This window comes from Lipotes vexillifer, unplaced genomic scaffold (assembly GCF_000442215.2).
Source record: "Lipotes vexillifer unplaced genomic scaffold, Lipotes_vexillifer_v1.1 scaffold1728, whole genome shotgun sequence".
In the NCBI taxonomy this organism is placed as follows: Eukaryota; Metazoa; Chordata; class Mammalia; order Artiodactyla; family Lipotidae; genus Lipotes; species Lipotes vexillifer.
The window spans coordinates 24,645-38,565 of NW_006784330.1; the positions used below are offsets into that span (position 1 = coordinate 24,645).

General features: G+C 35.8%; 1 protein-coding gene across 1 annotated transcript in view; it reads left to right on the forward strand.

The window, feature by feature from the left end:
• The window catches only part of TBC1D8B (TBC1 domain family member 8B), a 34,959-nt gene that overhangs the window by 16,963 nt on the left and 4,075 nt on the right, over window positions 1-13,921 (forward strand). The window contains exons 4-11 of the mRNA XM_007456708.1: window positions 1,984-2,101; window positions 3,039-3,324; window positions 4,277-4,406; window positions 5,246-5,344; window positions 9,232-9,300; window positions 9,477-9,717; window positions 10,507-10,572; window positions 12,714-12,797. Coding sequence (XP_007456770.1) covers window positions 1,984-2,101; window positions 3,039-3,324; window positions 4,277-4,406; window positions 5,246-5,344; window positions 9,232-9,300; window positions 9,477-9,717; window positions 10,507-10,572; window positions 12,714-12,797 — 1,093 coding nt within the window. The remainder of the gene's footprint in view (window positions 1-1,983; window positions 2,102-3,038; window positions 3,325-4,276; window positions 4,407-5,245; window positions 5,345-9,231; window positions 9,301-9,476; window positions 9,718-10,506; window positions 10,573-12,713; window positions 12,798-13,921) is intronic.

The window sequence follows — 13,921 nt, forward strand, 5'->3', positions numbered from 1 at the left end:
GCCCACCCAAATGAAAACCCTGCCCACAATAATGAAGAGTAGCCTCTGCTCACCGCAACCAGAAGAAGCCTGCACACAGCAACGAAGATGCAACACAGCCAAAAATAAATAAATAAATAAAAATTTTAAAATAAATAAATTGCTGTTAAAAAAAATTATATATATATATATATATATATATATATATATATATATATATATGTACCTTAATGGCATGTTGATTATTTTAAAAAAAATAATATGGTCAGCTTTTTGAATTTTGATAGTAATTCCGGTTCAACAAGTACTATCACTCTTTTCCCCTTCTAAAGAGATGATTAAACTTGAATAAGAAATGTTAAACTTTTCAGGCATATAGTGAATGCCTTCTCAAACCCTATAGGAGATTGGTTTTATATTTAGATTTATATAACTGTTTATATTAATATATTTAAATATTAAGAAGATTTCTTCACTGTCTCATAGAACAGCAAGATTCACCTGTGTTTCAAGTTGTGTTCATTTGCCTGTTAAGGCAAGGGCTGAAGATACACTGGCAATGTCCAGTTTCTCTTTTTGGTCTTAACTGTGCCAATTTAATTAAAATTCTCTATCTATCTAAAATATTGCCTTTTACTTAATGAAAAGCATTTTAGTGTGGCTTATGTATAGCATCAAATAAAGAATACTTAGTACTTCTTACACACATACCACAAAAATAATAATATTCATTGACCAAATAATTTAATTTCTATGTATCTTTACTGAGAAAATAGTAAACCACTTGGATGAAGATTTATATACAGAGATATTCATTGCAGTGTTATATATAATAGTGAAGAGTTGAAATCAACCTAAATGTTCAATAATAGAATAGCTAAATAATTTATAGTATATTCAACTTAATAGATTTTTTATAGTCATTAAAAATACTGTTTTAGAAGACTTATTTAATGGCATTGAAAATGTATAATATAATGTTAAGTGAAAAATCAAACTTTAATATACAGTTTGGTCTAAATTTTAGAAGGGGATAAAGGAAGGAGATACAAACACAAAAAAAGTACATCAACTTGTTAATGGTGGTGATCTCTAGGTAGGTAGGATACAGGAGATTTAATTTTCTTCACACCTTTCCATTCTTCCCAGATTCTATATACATTAAGGGTTTATTAACTTTATAATAAGGGCTATGGCCAAATGTTATATAAAAGTAGTGATCTGACATTTGTATGGAAGATAGATTAGAAGAAGGAGAAAGTTAGGGTGGTAGTGGGAATGGAGAGGATAAAGAAAATCTAAAAGTCATTTTAGGAATTCCCTGGCAGTCCAGTGGTTAGGGCTCTGCGCTCCCACTGCAGGGGGCACAGGTTCAATCCCTGGTCGGGGAACTAAGATCCTGCATGCTGCGTGGTGCAGCCAAATAAATAAATAAATAAAAATTAAAAAAAAACATTTTATAAGAAGAAACTCTAGGATGTGAAGACAAATTGGATGTGGCAGATAAAGGGTTTCTAGCATGATCAAAATTAAGGTAGCAAAGAAGAGAATCCTATTTAATAGAGGAAAGATTTAGTTTTAGACACAATTGAGGATGATTGACATCTAAGGGATGTTCTCCTGTAAGTAGTTGAAAATACAGATGAAGTTTGTTTCTCCAATGCTAGTATGTCCTTGAAAGTATGTAGTGTTTTTTTTAAGACTTGGCAATAATTAGTATTTTTTACTCATTGAAATTATTCTAAATTTAGAGAGGTTTTACTTATTGTATGCTATGTTCATGATATTACTGCTTCATTTTCCTTGAATGTACCATGTAAAATAACTGATTAGCAAACGTTAGTCTGGCTTCACCTTGTTTTGCTTTGGACTGGCTCAGAGTTCTCATGTTTCCATTATGATTACTCTCATAGTTGTTGTTATTGCTGAAAATTACTATGTTTGAATAAGAAATGTAATTATTACCCCAACAATATTTATTTTTTATTTTTCTATGAATTTTAGGCAATGAACATTTTGACTTCAGTATTGCTTCTGTATGCAAAAGAGGAAGAAGCTTTTTGGCTTCTGGTTGCTGTATGTGAACGAATGTTACCTGATTATTTTAATCGTCGAATCATTGGTAAAAAACAAAACACATATACGTATACGAACACATATTTCTTTTCTAAACAATTTATAGGCCTCTTGTCTATCCAGTTACCTATCAAATGGAAGAACTGATCAATTAAGTTGCAAAATATACAAAATGCAAGCAATATCAAAATGTCACATTCACTGACATACTCAAGAGAAGAGCTTTTTGCACTGAACATATGATTGGAAAAACGTATTATTTAATATGTTGCTTTTTAAAAATAAAGTGCCTGGTCTGTTTCCTTATAAAATAGAAGTTTTAAGTTTACAATCTCTGTATTGCTAAAACAGTGGTAATCTGAAGCATCTGGAGCTACTGGAAAAATTTTAATAGTCTCTTTATGTGAGAGAGGTTTTAATCAGCTTAAAAAATCCACATTTTTATGAATTGTATAGATATATGCAAGCTTTGAAAGAAGGATCAAGTTCTTAGTTTGTTACTTATATAATATTTTCTTCAGTCATCAAATATTTGTAGATCCATGATCCCCTACCTTTAAACCATAGGCGGTCTCCTTTGTACCCTCATAAGCCTTCGGTGTCATGGCTAGGTCGTTGACCGTATTGTCTTGTGTTATAATTGTCTATTTATCGCAAGTTCTATTAGAGATTAAATGCTTTGAAGATGAGACCATTTAATTAATTGATGTATCTCTTATAGTACCTATTACAGGTTTCTGCACATAATAAAGATTCCATAAATAACTGTTCCAATGAATATGAATTGAGTTTCTCAAGTGCTTCTTGATGCATGATACTGCTAGCAGATAAAGAGATGCATGAAATATAGAAAAGGCACTGAAGAAGTTCATAATTTAAGGAAGAGAATGAGATATATCAGCCTACTAATAGAAGTGGGAAGGTATTGGAAACAAGTCCTTTTGAAAGGTGTTCATTTTAAAATTTCTTTTTATGTTCTCCAGGTGCCTTGGTGGATCAGGCAGTCTTTGAAGAACTTATCAGAGATCACCTTCCCCAGCTGACTGAACATATGACTGATATGACATTCTTTTCCTCAGTTTCTCTCTCATGGTTCCTCACACTTTTTATTAGTGTGCTACCTATTGAAAGTGCAGTGAATGTGGTGGACTGTTTCTTCTATGATGGAATAAAGGCCATTTTACAACTGGGATTGGCAATACTTGACTATAATTTAGACACACTTGTGGCATGTAAAGATGATGCTGAAGCCGTGACAGCTTTAAACAGGTACTGTGAGAATCATAACATTTAAATCTGGAGAGCCCCTTAGAGCTTATGTTGTTCAAACCCCTTATTTTATATATGAGGAAACTGAGCCCTAGAAACTTTAAATAATTTGCCCAAGGTCACAAAACTGGTTGAATGAAAACGCTAGGCCTAAAGTCCACTCCTCTGTTTCTAAATAGAATATAACAAAAGTAAGTCAGTCACTTTGAAGTAAACCACTAGGTTATATATACATTTACACTAACATCTAATATGGTTGATTCAGTATGCTGGGACTTTCATAGTCCCAGTTCGAGCTATAAAGTGTGTAAGAGTAATTTGAGGTGGGGGAAGGTGGTTGATAATATTAAATGTCCAGTGGGGGGAAATTGTTCTGGTTTTCAAGTGGTTTCAATCAGGTAAGCTGAGCTTTATTTTCCTGGTGCCTTTTCTGTGAATTCTATTTTGTATTGAAACACATGTGTGGGATGTGTGTGTGTGTGTGTTTGTGTATACACAGTATATGTTAAATGAATGAATATATGAATATTTGGGTAACTTGTAATGGTGCATCAAATCCCATTTATGTACAGAATAAAGTATAAACACCTCACTCTGGTATTTAGAACTCTCAATGTTAAGGCCTCAATGTATCTTTCTTAAATTATGTCTCCTCACGTGCCTCTACATACCGTATATTCCACCCTTACTGGGCCATGTGATATTTTCTGAGAACTCTCTGAGCCTATCTGCTTCCCCATGCTCTCCTCCCCACCTCTGAAGTCATTTCATCACCATCCCATTTCCCACTCCCATGTCCTCCTAATTCCTAACCATCTTCAAGTTCTACTCCCTCATAAGACTGTCTCTGGTCCTCTCGGTAGAAATTAATCTCGAACTAGGGAGAAATTAGCTGTCATTTTCTCTGCATTTTACTTCTACTGATTCTTGTATTACTGTCACTTTTGGATAGGTTCTTTGACAATGTCACTAATAAGGATAGCCCGTTGCCTTCAAGTGTGCAGCAGGGTTCAAATGTAAGTGATGAAAAAAGCAGTCATATTAGAGTGGATATTACAGATTTGATTAGAGAGTCAAATGAGGTAAGTTTTTCTTATATCATAAATATAATTACATAGCATATTTAAAATGATAGATACTATAGTTATATCTCTAGTGGTATATTAAGAGTAAGATAATAATACATGTAAAGATGTAGTAATGTAAAATCTGACTTCACTTTAAAAATGAGTTCTATCGGGCTTCCCTGGTGGCGCAGTGGTTGAGAGTCCACCTGCCGATGCAGGGGACACGGGTTCGTGCCCCAGTCAGGGAAGATCCCACATGCCGCGGAGCGGCTGGGCCCGTGAGCCATGGCCACTGGGCCTGTGCGTCCGGAGCCTGTGCTCCGCAACGGGAGAGGCCACAACAGTGAGAGGCCCGCGTATCGCAAAAAAAATGATTGTTCCACTCTAGGTTTGATCATTTGCTAAGGGCTCATTTTTGAAATCTCTTTGATTTCTGAGAGAAAAAAAAAAAAAAAAAAAATGAGTTCTATGAACTGTTCCTACGTTATATAGCTTTCTCTGCTTCAGTTTGCTTTTCATTAAATGAAACTATTCAGATAGTTTTACAAATAATGACCACTTTTAAATATCTATCACTGCATAAAAAGGTGAAAAATATTCTCTTCTTAGAGACTAAGAATTTTACCAGTGTTCTTGTACTTAAGTCTAGACCCATAGTAGATGGAATCCTCTCCTGTGAATATATAGAAAAACTGAAATGTGGGAGGTGAAAATTTGCATAATCACTGAACAAGTTGGGAAAATAGCTAGGAATAGAACCAAGGCCTCTGAGAATTGAATCTGATGAAATTCAATTGTAAGAAAAGTGGATATTTATTATGAATGAGTATCCACTGAAATCATATTTCTTGCAGAAATATGGGAATATTCGCTATGAAGATATATACAGCATGCGCTGTCGAAATAGGTTGTATGTGATACAGACCCTAGAGGAAACAACAAAGCAGAATGTGGTGAGTATCCACCCAATGGGGGAAAACCAATTGGAGTAACATTTTTTTCCTGAACTTCATTTAAAAATTATCATTTCATGTTAAGAAAATAAAATAACTATACATTTGAGCTAGATTCTTGCCACAGCTTAGCTTACTGTAAATTTTTTGAGAGGAAATAAGTGATTTTCTTCTGGTTGAAACATTGGTTTTCCAACATGTTTTGTGTTATGTGACCTTTAATATTGAATGCTATGATGTAGGCATTTAAGCATAACATATTTGTGATGTGCTTCATCAATAAGAACAGCTGACCTACATAGTACTCTAGGCTGCTAATATGTATTATTATCCTTGGATACCCAAGATAAAGTGAAAAAGGAATAAACAGTGTGTTTTAAGTACTCCTTTTTAGTATTTGGATGACTACATTAGAAGCTGTTAATATTGGTTGCTTCTGGTGAGTGGGATTAATAGATTTCTGGTTGGAAGAGAGAGTGTTTTACTTTGCTGTATGAATCCTTCTGTGCTGTTTGAGCTTTTATCATGAGCATGTATTGTTTTTGTAAACCTACTTGCTAAAAGGTTAAGTCCTCAGAGCTACAAATCTGGGAAAATTAACATTTCTGAATACGTGCTCATTGTGAATAATTCAAACATTATAGAAATGTAAAAAAGTAGAAGTTTCCTACCCCAGGAGTAACTAACATTAAAATGATTTGGCATGTATCCTTCCAGATCTTTTTTCTAAATATCTATAGACGTAAATGTGTATGTGGTGGCGGAGAGGGGGACAATATAGCTTTTCAAATGAGATCATACCAGTTACTTTGTTCTGCAACATTTTTCACTCAGAGCTATATCATGGTCATTGCATATCATTGCATACCTCGCTTTTCTTAATGCACTGAATAGTATACCACAGTATGGGTATGCTATACTTTACATAACTGTTCCTTGTTGATATGCATTTAGTAGGTCTCCCTCTCTCTCTCTTTCATTTTAAAGTTTTTTCGCTTTTGCAAGTAATACCTTATCTAAACAACATGGGTTTGAACTGCACAGGTTCACCTACATGTGGATTGTTTTCAATAAACATGTACTACAGTACTGCAAGATCGATGGTTGGTTGAATGTGCAGATGTGGAACCATGGATGGGAAGGGCCAACTGTAAAGTATATGCAGATTTTTGACTGTGTGGAAGGTCAGCATCCTTAACCCCCGAGTTGTTCAAGGGTCAACTGTATATCTAATCTTACACATTTGTAAGAGTATTTCTATAAGGTGGATTCCTGGAAGTGGCGACTGGGTCAAGAGGTGTGCCCATTTAAAAATTGACAGGTCCTGCTAAATTATCCTCTAAAAGATTTGTATCAAATTATAATCCCACCAACATGTGTAAGAATGCCTTTTCCCCCACACTCCCACTAGCATCACATTTTAAAAATATTAGTGGTATTAATTCTTTGTCAATTATATTTGTGGCTAACATTTCCCCCAATCTTGTTGTTTCTTTAATTTTTATGATGTATTTCAGAGTATATAACTTTCAAAATTTTATGTAGTCAAATCTCTTTTCTTACATATTGTGTGGGTTTCATGTCAAACTTAGCAAGGCCTTCCCCATATAAAATTATATAATTTATAAACATACTTTCTCATATTGGCTTATAGTACTGGTATTGCTTTGTTTTGTTTTTTTTAAAATTAATTTATTTACTTATTTTTGGCTGCGTTGGGTGTTTGTTGCTGTGCACAGGCTTTCTCTAGTTGCTTCGAGCAGGGGCTACTCTTCGTTGCAGTGCGTGGGCTTCTCACTGCGGTGGCTTCTCTTGTTGCGGAGCACGGGCTCTAGGCGCACGGGCTTCAGTAGTGTGGCTTGCGGGCTTTAGGGCGCAGGCTCAGTAGTTGTGGCGCACGGGCTTGGTTGCTCTGCAGCATATGGGATCTTCCCAGACTGGGGCTTGAACCTGTGTCCCCCGCATTGGCAGGTGGATTCCTAACCACTGTGCCACCAGGGAAGCCCTGTTTTTTTTAACATTTAGATCTTGAATACACGTAAAGTATATATTTTGTTTATAGTGTGATATAGGACTCTAATGGTATTTTTTTCCAACTGAAATAGCCCATTATTTGAATACCATTTATTGAATACTCCATCATTACTGTACTCTACTCTGCCTTTTTCATATGCTAATATGGGTTTATTTCTGTAGTTTCTTTTTTTCTGTAACACCACACTTTTTTTTAAAATTTATTTATTTTTGGCTGCGTTGGCTCTTTGTTGTTGCATGGGGGCTTTCTCTAGTTGCAGTGAGTGGGGGCTACTCTTCCTTGTGGTGGGCGGGCTTCTCATTGCGGTGGCTTCTCTTGTTGCGGAGCACAGGCTCTAGGCACGTGGGCTTCAGTAGTTGTGTCACGCAGGCTCAGTAGTTGTGGCTCACGGGTTTAGTTGCTCCATGGCATGTGGGATCTTCCCAGACCAGGGCTCAAACCCATGTCCCCTGCCTTAGCAAGCAGATTCTTAACCACTGCGCCGCCAGGGAAGCCCCACACTGTTTTAATTATTGTGGCTTTATAGTCCATTTTGAAATCTGGTAAGGCTTTTAATATTCCTTTTTAATATCCATTTTAATGATGTCTTTTTAAATGTCCTTTAGTAAACATTTATTGTTTTCATCATATAGATCTTACACATTTCTTGTTGGGTTTGTCTACTCCTATATATTTTATGGTTTTGTTACTAATATGAATGAGATCTTTTTTCTTTACATTTTCTAATTTGTTTATTATAGTATATGTAAAAGCCATTGATTTGCACATGTTGCTTTTTTAAGTGGCTGTGTTACTGACTCTCATTAATTCTCATTTTTTTTGGTTGAATTTCTGAATAGACAAGCATATCATTTCTAGTCTTAGAGTATTGACCCTTCCTAATATATATACCTCTTTTCAGTTTTTTTGTGTTATTGTAGTGGGTAGGACCTTCAGAGAAGTATTAAATAATAGGAGTGGAAGCAGCCTTCCTTGTCTCATTCTGGAATTTAATAGAAGTGCCTCTAGTATTTTATTATTAAGTATGATATTTGCTGTTGATTTTTGAAGGATGCCTTTTAGCAAATTAAGGAGTTTCATTCAGTTTCTAGGTTAAGGGATTTGGGACATTTAAAAAAATCTATATTGAATGTTAACTTTGATCAAATAACTTTTCCATATCTTGAGGTTATATTTATTAATGTAGTAAAGTACATTAAAGAATTCCTAATATTAGACTTCCGTTGGATTCTTGAAATGAGTCCTATTTGTTCGTGTTGTATTATTCTTTTAATATTCTGCTTTGATAATTTTCCTAAATAGTTTAGCTTGGTTCTTTATATCTGTGTTAAAGTGACATTGTCTTACAGTGTGTGTGTGCTAACTTTAGTTTTCATATTCGAATTGTGCTCACGTCATAGAATGGATTTTGGAACAAATCATATTTTTCTATGCTCTGGGATAGATTACGTTTTTTGGCACAGAGAGGGAATGTACATCTCCCAGTGACTTTGAAGTGTTTAATGACAACCCCATGTGGTGACTTAACAGATTGCTTATATAGCAAGACAGGAATATATGGAAAAAAAACATAGAATATTGTTGCTTATATTTATAGACATTCAGTGGCTGTCCTTTGGCAGTTATCTCTGGATATGAAGAGATGAAGGTCAAATTACATATCAGAGTAGAATTGAGCTATAGTCTCTGTACAACTTTTTAAAAGGGAAAAATAGGTACATTTACCTTTGTTATTCCTTTAAAAAGTTAAAAAAATATATTTTATTCTGGCAGAGGGAGATTTCTAAATGGATTCAAAGAGAATTTCTATGCTGAAGTGTTAAATTCTAAATTGCTTTTAATCCTTTTAAAGTTGCGTGTTGTATCACAAGATGTGAAATTGAGCCTTCATGAATTGGATGAACTTTATGTCATCTTTAAGGTACTGTTTTCCTTCTTTAAATGAAAAATAATATTCTTAGCAGAATTTTACCACAACCGTTCAACTATTTTATCTTTAATTACTTTAGTAGACATGTTTAAAAGAAAAAAATCTTATAAAGTTACTTTTTCTGATATGATGACTTTGCTTTTTTTTTTTTCCCATTTCTTAAATAGAGAGAGTTGTTTTTTTCTTACTATTGGTGTTTGAGTTCTCCAGTATTGAAGCACCATGATCCTAGTCTGCCATATTTGGAACAGTATCAGATTGACTGCCAGCAGTTCAGAGTGTTGTATCACTTGTTGAGTCCCTGGGCTCATTCTGCAAACAGAGACTCACTAGCTTTATGGACATTCAGATTGTTGGATGAAAACTCCGACTGCCTTATAAACTTCAAAGAATTCTCCTCTGCAATTGGTAGGATGATGTCCAATAATCTTCTTTTTTAAAGCAAAAAAAATAAAGGTACCCCTAGAAATACTTAGTACTGCCTATCATTGCCAATTTAGTCAGATTTTATCAGCCTGATATCAGATTTTTTATCAGATTTAAATTGTCTCCAACTTTAGCAATAACTGGACCATTTTCTTTGTTTGTTGCTAAGTCTAAATATATTCATCTCATTTTGCCCCAACCCTCCCAGAAAAACAAGCTGTTAGATGTGGATGTTTTAATGGTTAACATGAAGGAAGAGAATGTCCTGATTTTCCCACCTGCAGGCACATGGATTCTTCAGGAGGACGTTCTCCCTCAGTAGAAATCCAACCACATAGCCTAGAAAAATGGTAGAGAAATATTCAATGAACATTTTGTGCCTGTAGATAGTCCACTGGTTATATCATTCCTTTGCTTTTCCAGACAACCTAGCATGCTTTCTTATCAGGGATTGCCCCTTGAAGAGGAGTTCTCTCCTCAGATGAAGCATAAGGCCTCATTCAAAAGAAAAAGTAAATTTTAGATTGGGATTGGGGGAAAGCGTTCAGCAGAAGAGCATTTTATTTATCCCTCTGATAAAGGGTATTTTGCTTACATACTTCAAGGAGAGAATCTGGCCTACTAGGTAGTTGTTTAACAGTTAGTTTAAGTAACAGAAGGTTTCTGAATCCTAATTCCTGGCTAGTATCTGTGTCTTAATTAATCTATGTTGCTGGAATTGATTGAATGTTCTTTGGCTGTGATTATTTGCAATTTAATTTTATTGAACAGACATAATGTACAATGGAAGTTTTACTGAGAAGCTTAAGGTGCTTTTTAAGCTGCACATTCCTCCAGGTAAGAATTTAACAGTTGTTAGTGATGTATAGGAGTTGACTCCGTTTTAACAAGTATAATTACAGATATCATTCCATTTTAACAAATAACGTAATTTTCCATATGATATAAGGTCATTGCTTCATTGTGGCCCGTGGATCATATTAGCAATATTTTTGCTGATATATAGTTACACTGACATCTATGGAAGAGTTTCTGTGCAACAGATGGGTTTACAAGTTTCCTTCCTGTTAGTGTTCAATCAATTTAATGATAAGTAGTTTGTGTGTAGGGACTATCTATCATTTGAATATTGTCATAATGTTGAATTTTTATTGTTGTTGTTATTAGAGAGTTGAATTTAACTTTAGACAAACTGCTAAACTTGTGAAATACTACAAATTATTCAGAAAAATGAGACCAGGCAACAGGGATATTAAACATTTGGAAAAGGAAGCAAAATAGGGCTTCCCGGGTGGCACAGTGGTTAAGAATCCTCCCGCCAATGCAGGGAACATGGGTTTGAGCCCTGGTCCAGGAAGATCCCACATGCCGCGGAGCAACTAAGCCCATGTGCCACAACTACTGAGCCTGCGTTCTAGAGCCTGTGAGCCTCAGCTACTGAGCCCGTGTGCCACAGCTACTGAGCCCGTGTGCCACAGCTACTGACCCTGTGCTCTAGAGCCCGTGCTCTGCAACAAGAGAAGCCACCAAAATGAGAAGCCCACGCACCGCAACGAAGAGTAGCCCCCGCTCACTCCAACTAGAGAAAGCCCGTGCACAGCAACGAAGACCCAATGCAGCTAAAAATAAATATTTTTTTTAAAAAAGGAAGCAAAATAAAAGCTACCATTTATTGAGTACTTGCTCTGTCAAGGTGTTTGCTTTACGTGCATTCTTTTATTTAGTTCTCATGACATCCTTGAAAGGTGGTATTATCCTTCCAATTTTGACGATACAGAAACTAAGGGAAAGATTAAATTTGCTGAAGATCACATAGCTAATAAATTGGTTAGCTGAGATTCAAGCTGAAGTCTGACTCCAAAGCACAGGTTTCTTTCTATTCTACCATATACTGCCTTAATGTTACCACATCATTCCACTTTACTTATTTCCCTCTGACCTTAAGAGGCAGCCTTTTCCAGGCCTGATCCATAATTGGGAAACCAGTCTTAGACTTTAAAGGAACATTGCAAAAGTACCTTTTAGCTTAGATAGTGTGATTCACACACACACACAAAAAGTACCTCATAATTTGTCTAAAGCTACACCTAAGATCTTTTAGAGCCTTCCCGGGATAGCTGGGAACCATTCTTTCCCAGACCAGAAATCTAAAAGCCATCTTTAACCCTTCACAAACTCAAATCACAATCACAGCATTTAAAACAAAAGACAAACCAAATAATAACTATGAAGGACTTTACATTGTCAAGTCAAATTAGAATGTCTAATATTGCCATGGAATGAATACGCTTTCAATAGAAGGATCAAAAATAGAAAAAGCACTGTGTATCTGTTAGAGCACTCAACTTCGTGTTTTCCTTCTTATTAAAGACGTTTTTAAATGACTGAGGTCATGTTTTCAGAGATTCCCAAGTGCCAGATTTTTTTTTTTTTTTTTTTTTTTTTTTTTTTTGCGTTACGCGGGCCTCTCACTGCTGTGGCCTCTCCCGTTGCGGAGCACAGGCTCCGGACGCGCAGGCTCAGCGGCCATGGCCCACGGGCCCAGGCGCTCCGCGGCATGTGGGATCCTCCCGGACCGGGGCACGAACCCGTGTCCCCTGCATCGGCAGGCGGACTCTCAACCGCTGCGCCACTGGGGAAGCCCCCAAGTGCCAGATTTTTTAAACATTTTTTAAAACTTTTTATTTTATATTGGAGTATATCTGATTAACCCATACTTTAAAATTTCAACTTGTAGTGGCTCTTGGGAAACTATTAAAAAGCAAGAAATTTGGAGAAATAATAGAACTCAAAGTGATCAAGTACCTCTTGTTATTTGCTATACGGTAGAGTAATACTACTTCCACATTTCTTCACATATGTCTTTCTTTGACAGGGACCCTTTGTTTGATTCTCTGCCCCCAGATTTAATTGATCTATTATAGGACTTGTTTCTGTCCCTCATTGTTATAAATGTGATTTGGGTTATCTGTTTTCAGCTTATACTGAAGTGAAGTATAAGGACCCTTCAAAGGGAGATGAACTTTCCAAGGAAGAATTACTTTATTTCAGTCAGCTCCATGGTAAATATCTGTTTTAAATTTATCTGTTTTGGGACTTCCCTGGTGGTCCAGTGGGTGAGACTCCCTGCTTCCAATGCAGGGGACCCAGGTTCAATCCCTGGTCAGGGAACTAGATCCTGCATGCATGCTGCAACTAAGAATCTGCATGCCACAACTAGGAGGTCCGCATGCTGCAACTAAGAAGTCTACATGCCACAACTAAGAGCCCGCATGCTGCAACTAAGAGCTGGTGCAGCCTAAATAAATAAATAAATTTATCTGTTTTGATGATTAGTCACCCAGAGGTCTTTCTGGCTTAAACATTCTTTACCCAGCTACCACTAGTAAAATTTGGGTTAATTATACCTTATACTTCTTTTGTGCTACCATAACACTTAGCACAGTCCTAAATGCATGGTAGGTACTCTATAAATATTTGACTGATGAACTAAACTACATTTTGGGTTTTGATTTATGGAATTTCTTATTTACTGGAGAATTAGAAAGAAAATGCATTTTGTTTCTACTTCTGTAGCAGAAATTTCTAAAATGTATCCGACCATTTTTTATGCCTTGTTAAAATGCGATGAAGACAATAGAATCTTTGATGATTGAAGGTCATAGCTATTATTCAAACAGTAAATACTTATCATAAATCACTGTAGGTGTAGGAGACCGGGATGAGTCTGTCTCCAAGACATAATTTGGAAGGGTTATGAGCTAATTTTTGTGTCTTTTGCTTCTTTTTCATAAATATGAATGTCTTAAAGAGGGATAAGTTCTTATTAATGTATGTTTATGTTACTGTATGTTAGTGTTTGAAGTGACCTTACAAATCATCTAGTCAAGTCCCTTAATTATATAGAGGGCACTAAGGCCCAGAAAGGAGAAGTGACTCGTGTAAGAGTTTTCAATGAGGTTTTACCACAATCAGGACTAGTAGCTCAGTCTTTTGACTTCCGGTGTGTGTGTTTTTTTCCCCTGATAAAAGAAGTAATACAATTTAATTCGAAGAAAAGCACAAGGAAGAAAATACCACATACCACCCAGAAATAAATACTTAATATTTGGTATACTTGCTTCTAAGATTTTTGTTTGTTTGTTTGTTTGTTTTTTGTGGTATGCGGGCCTCTCACTGTTGTGGC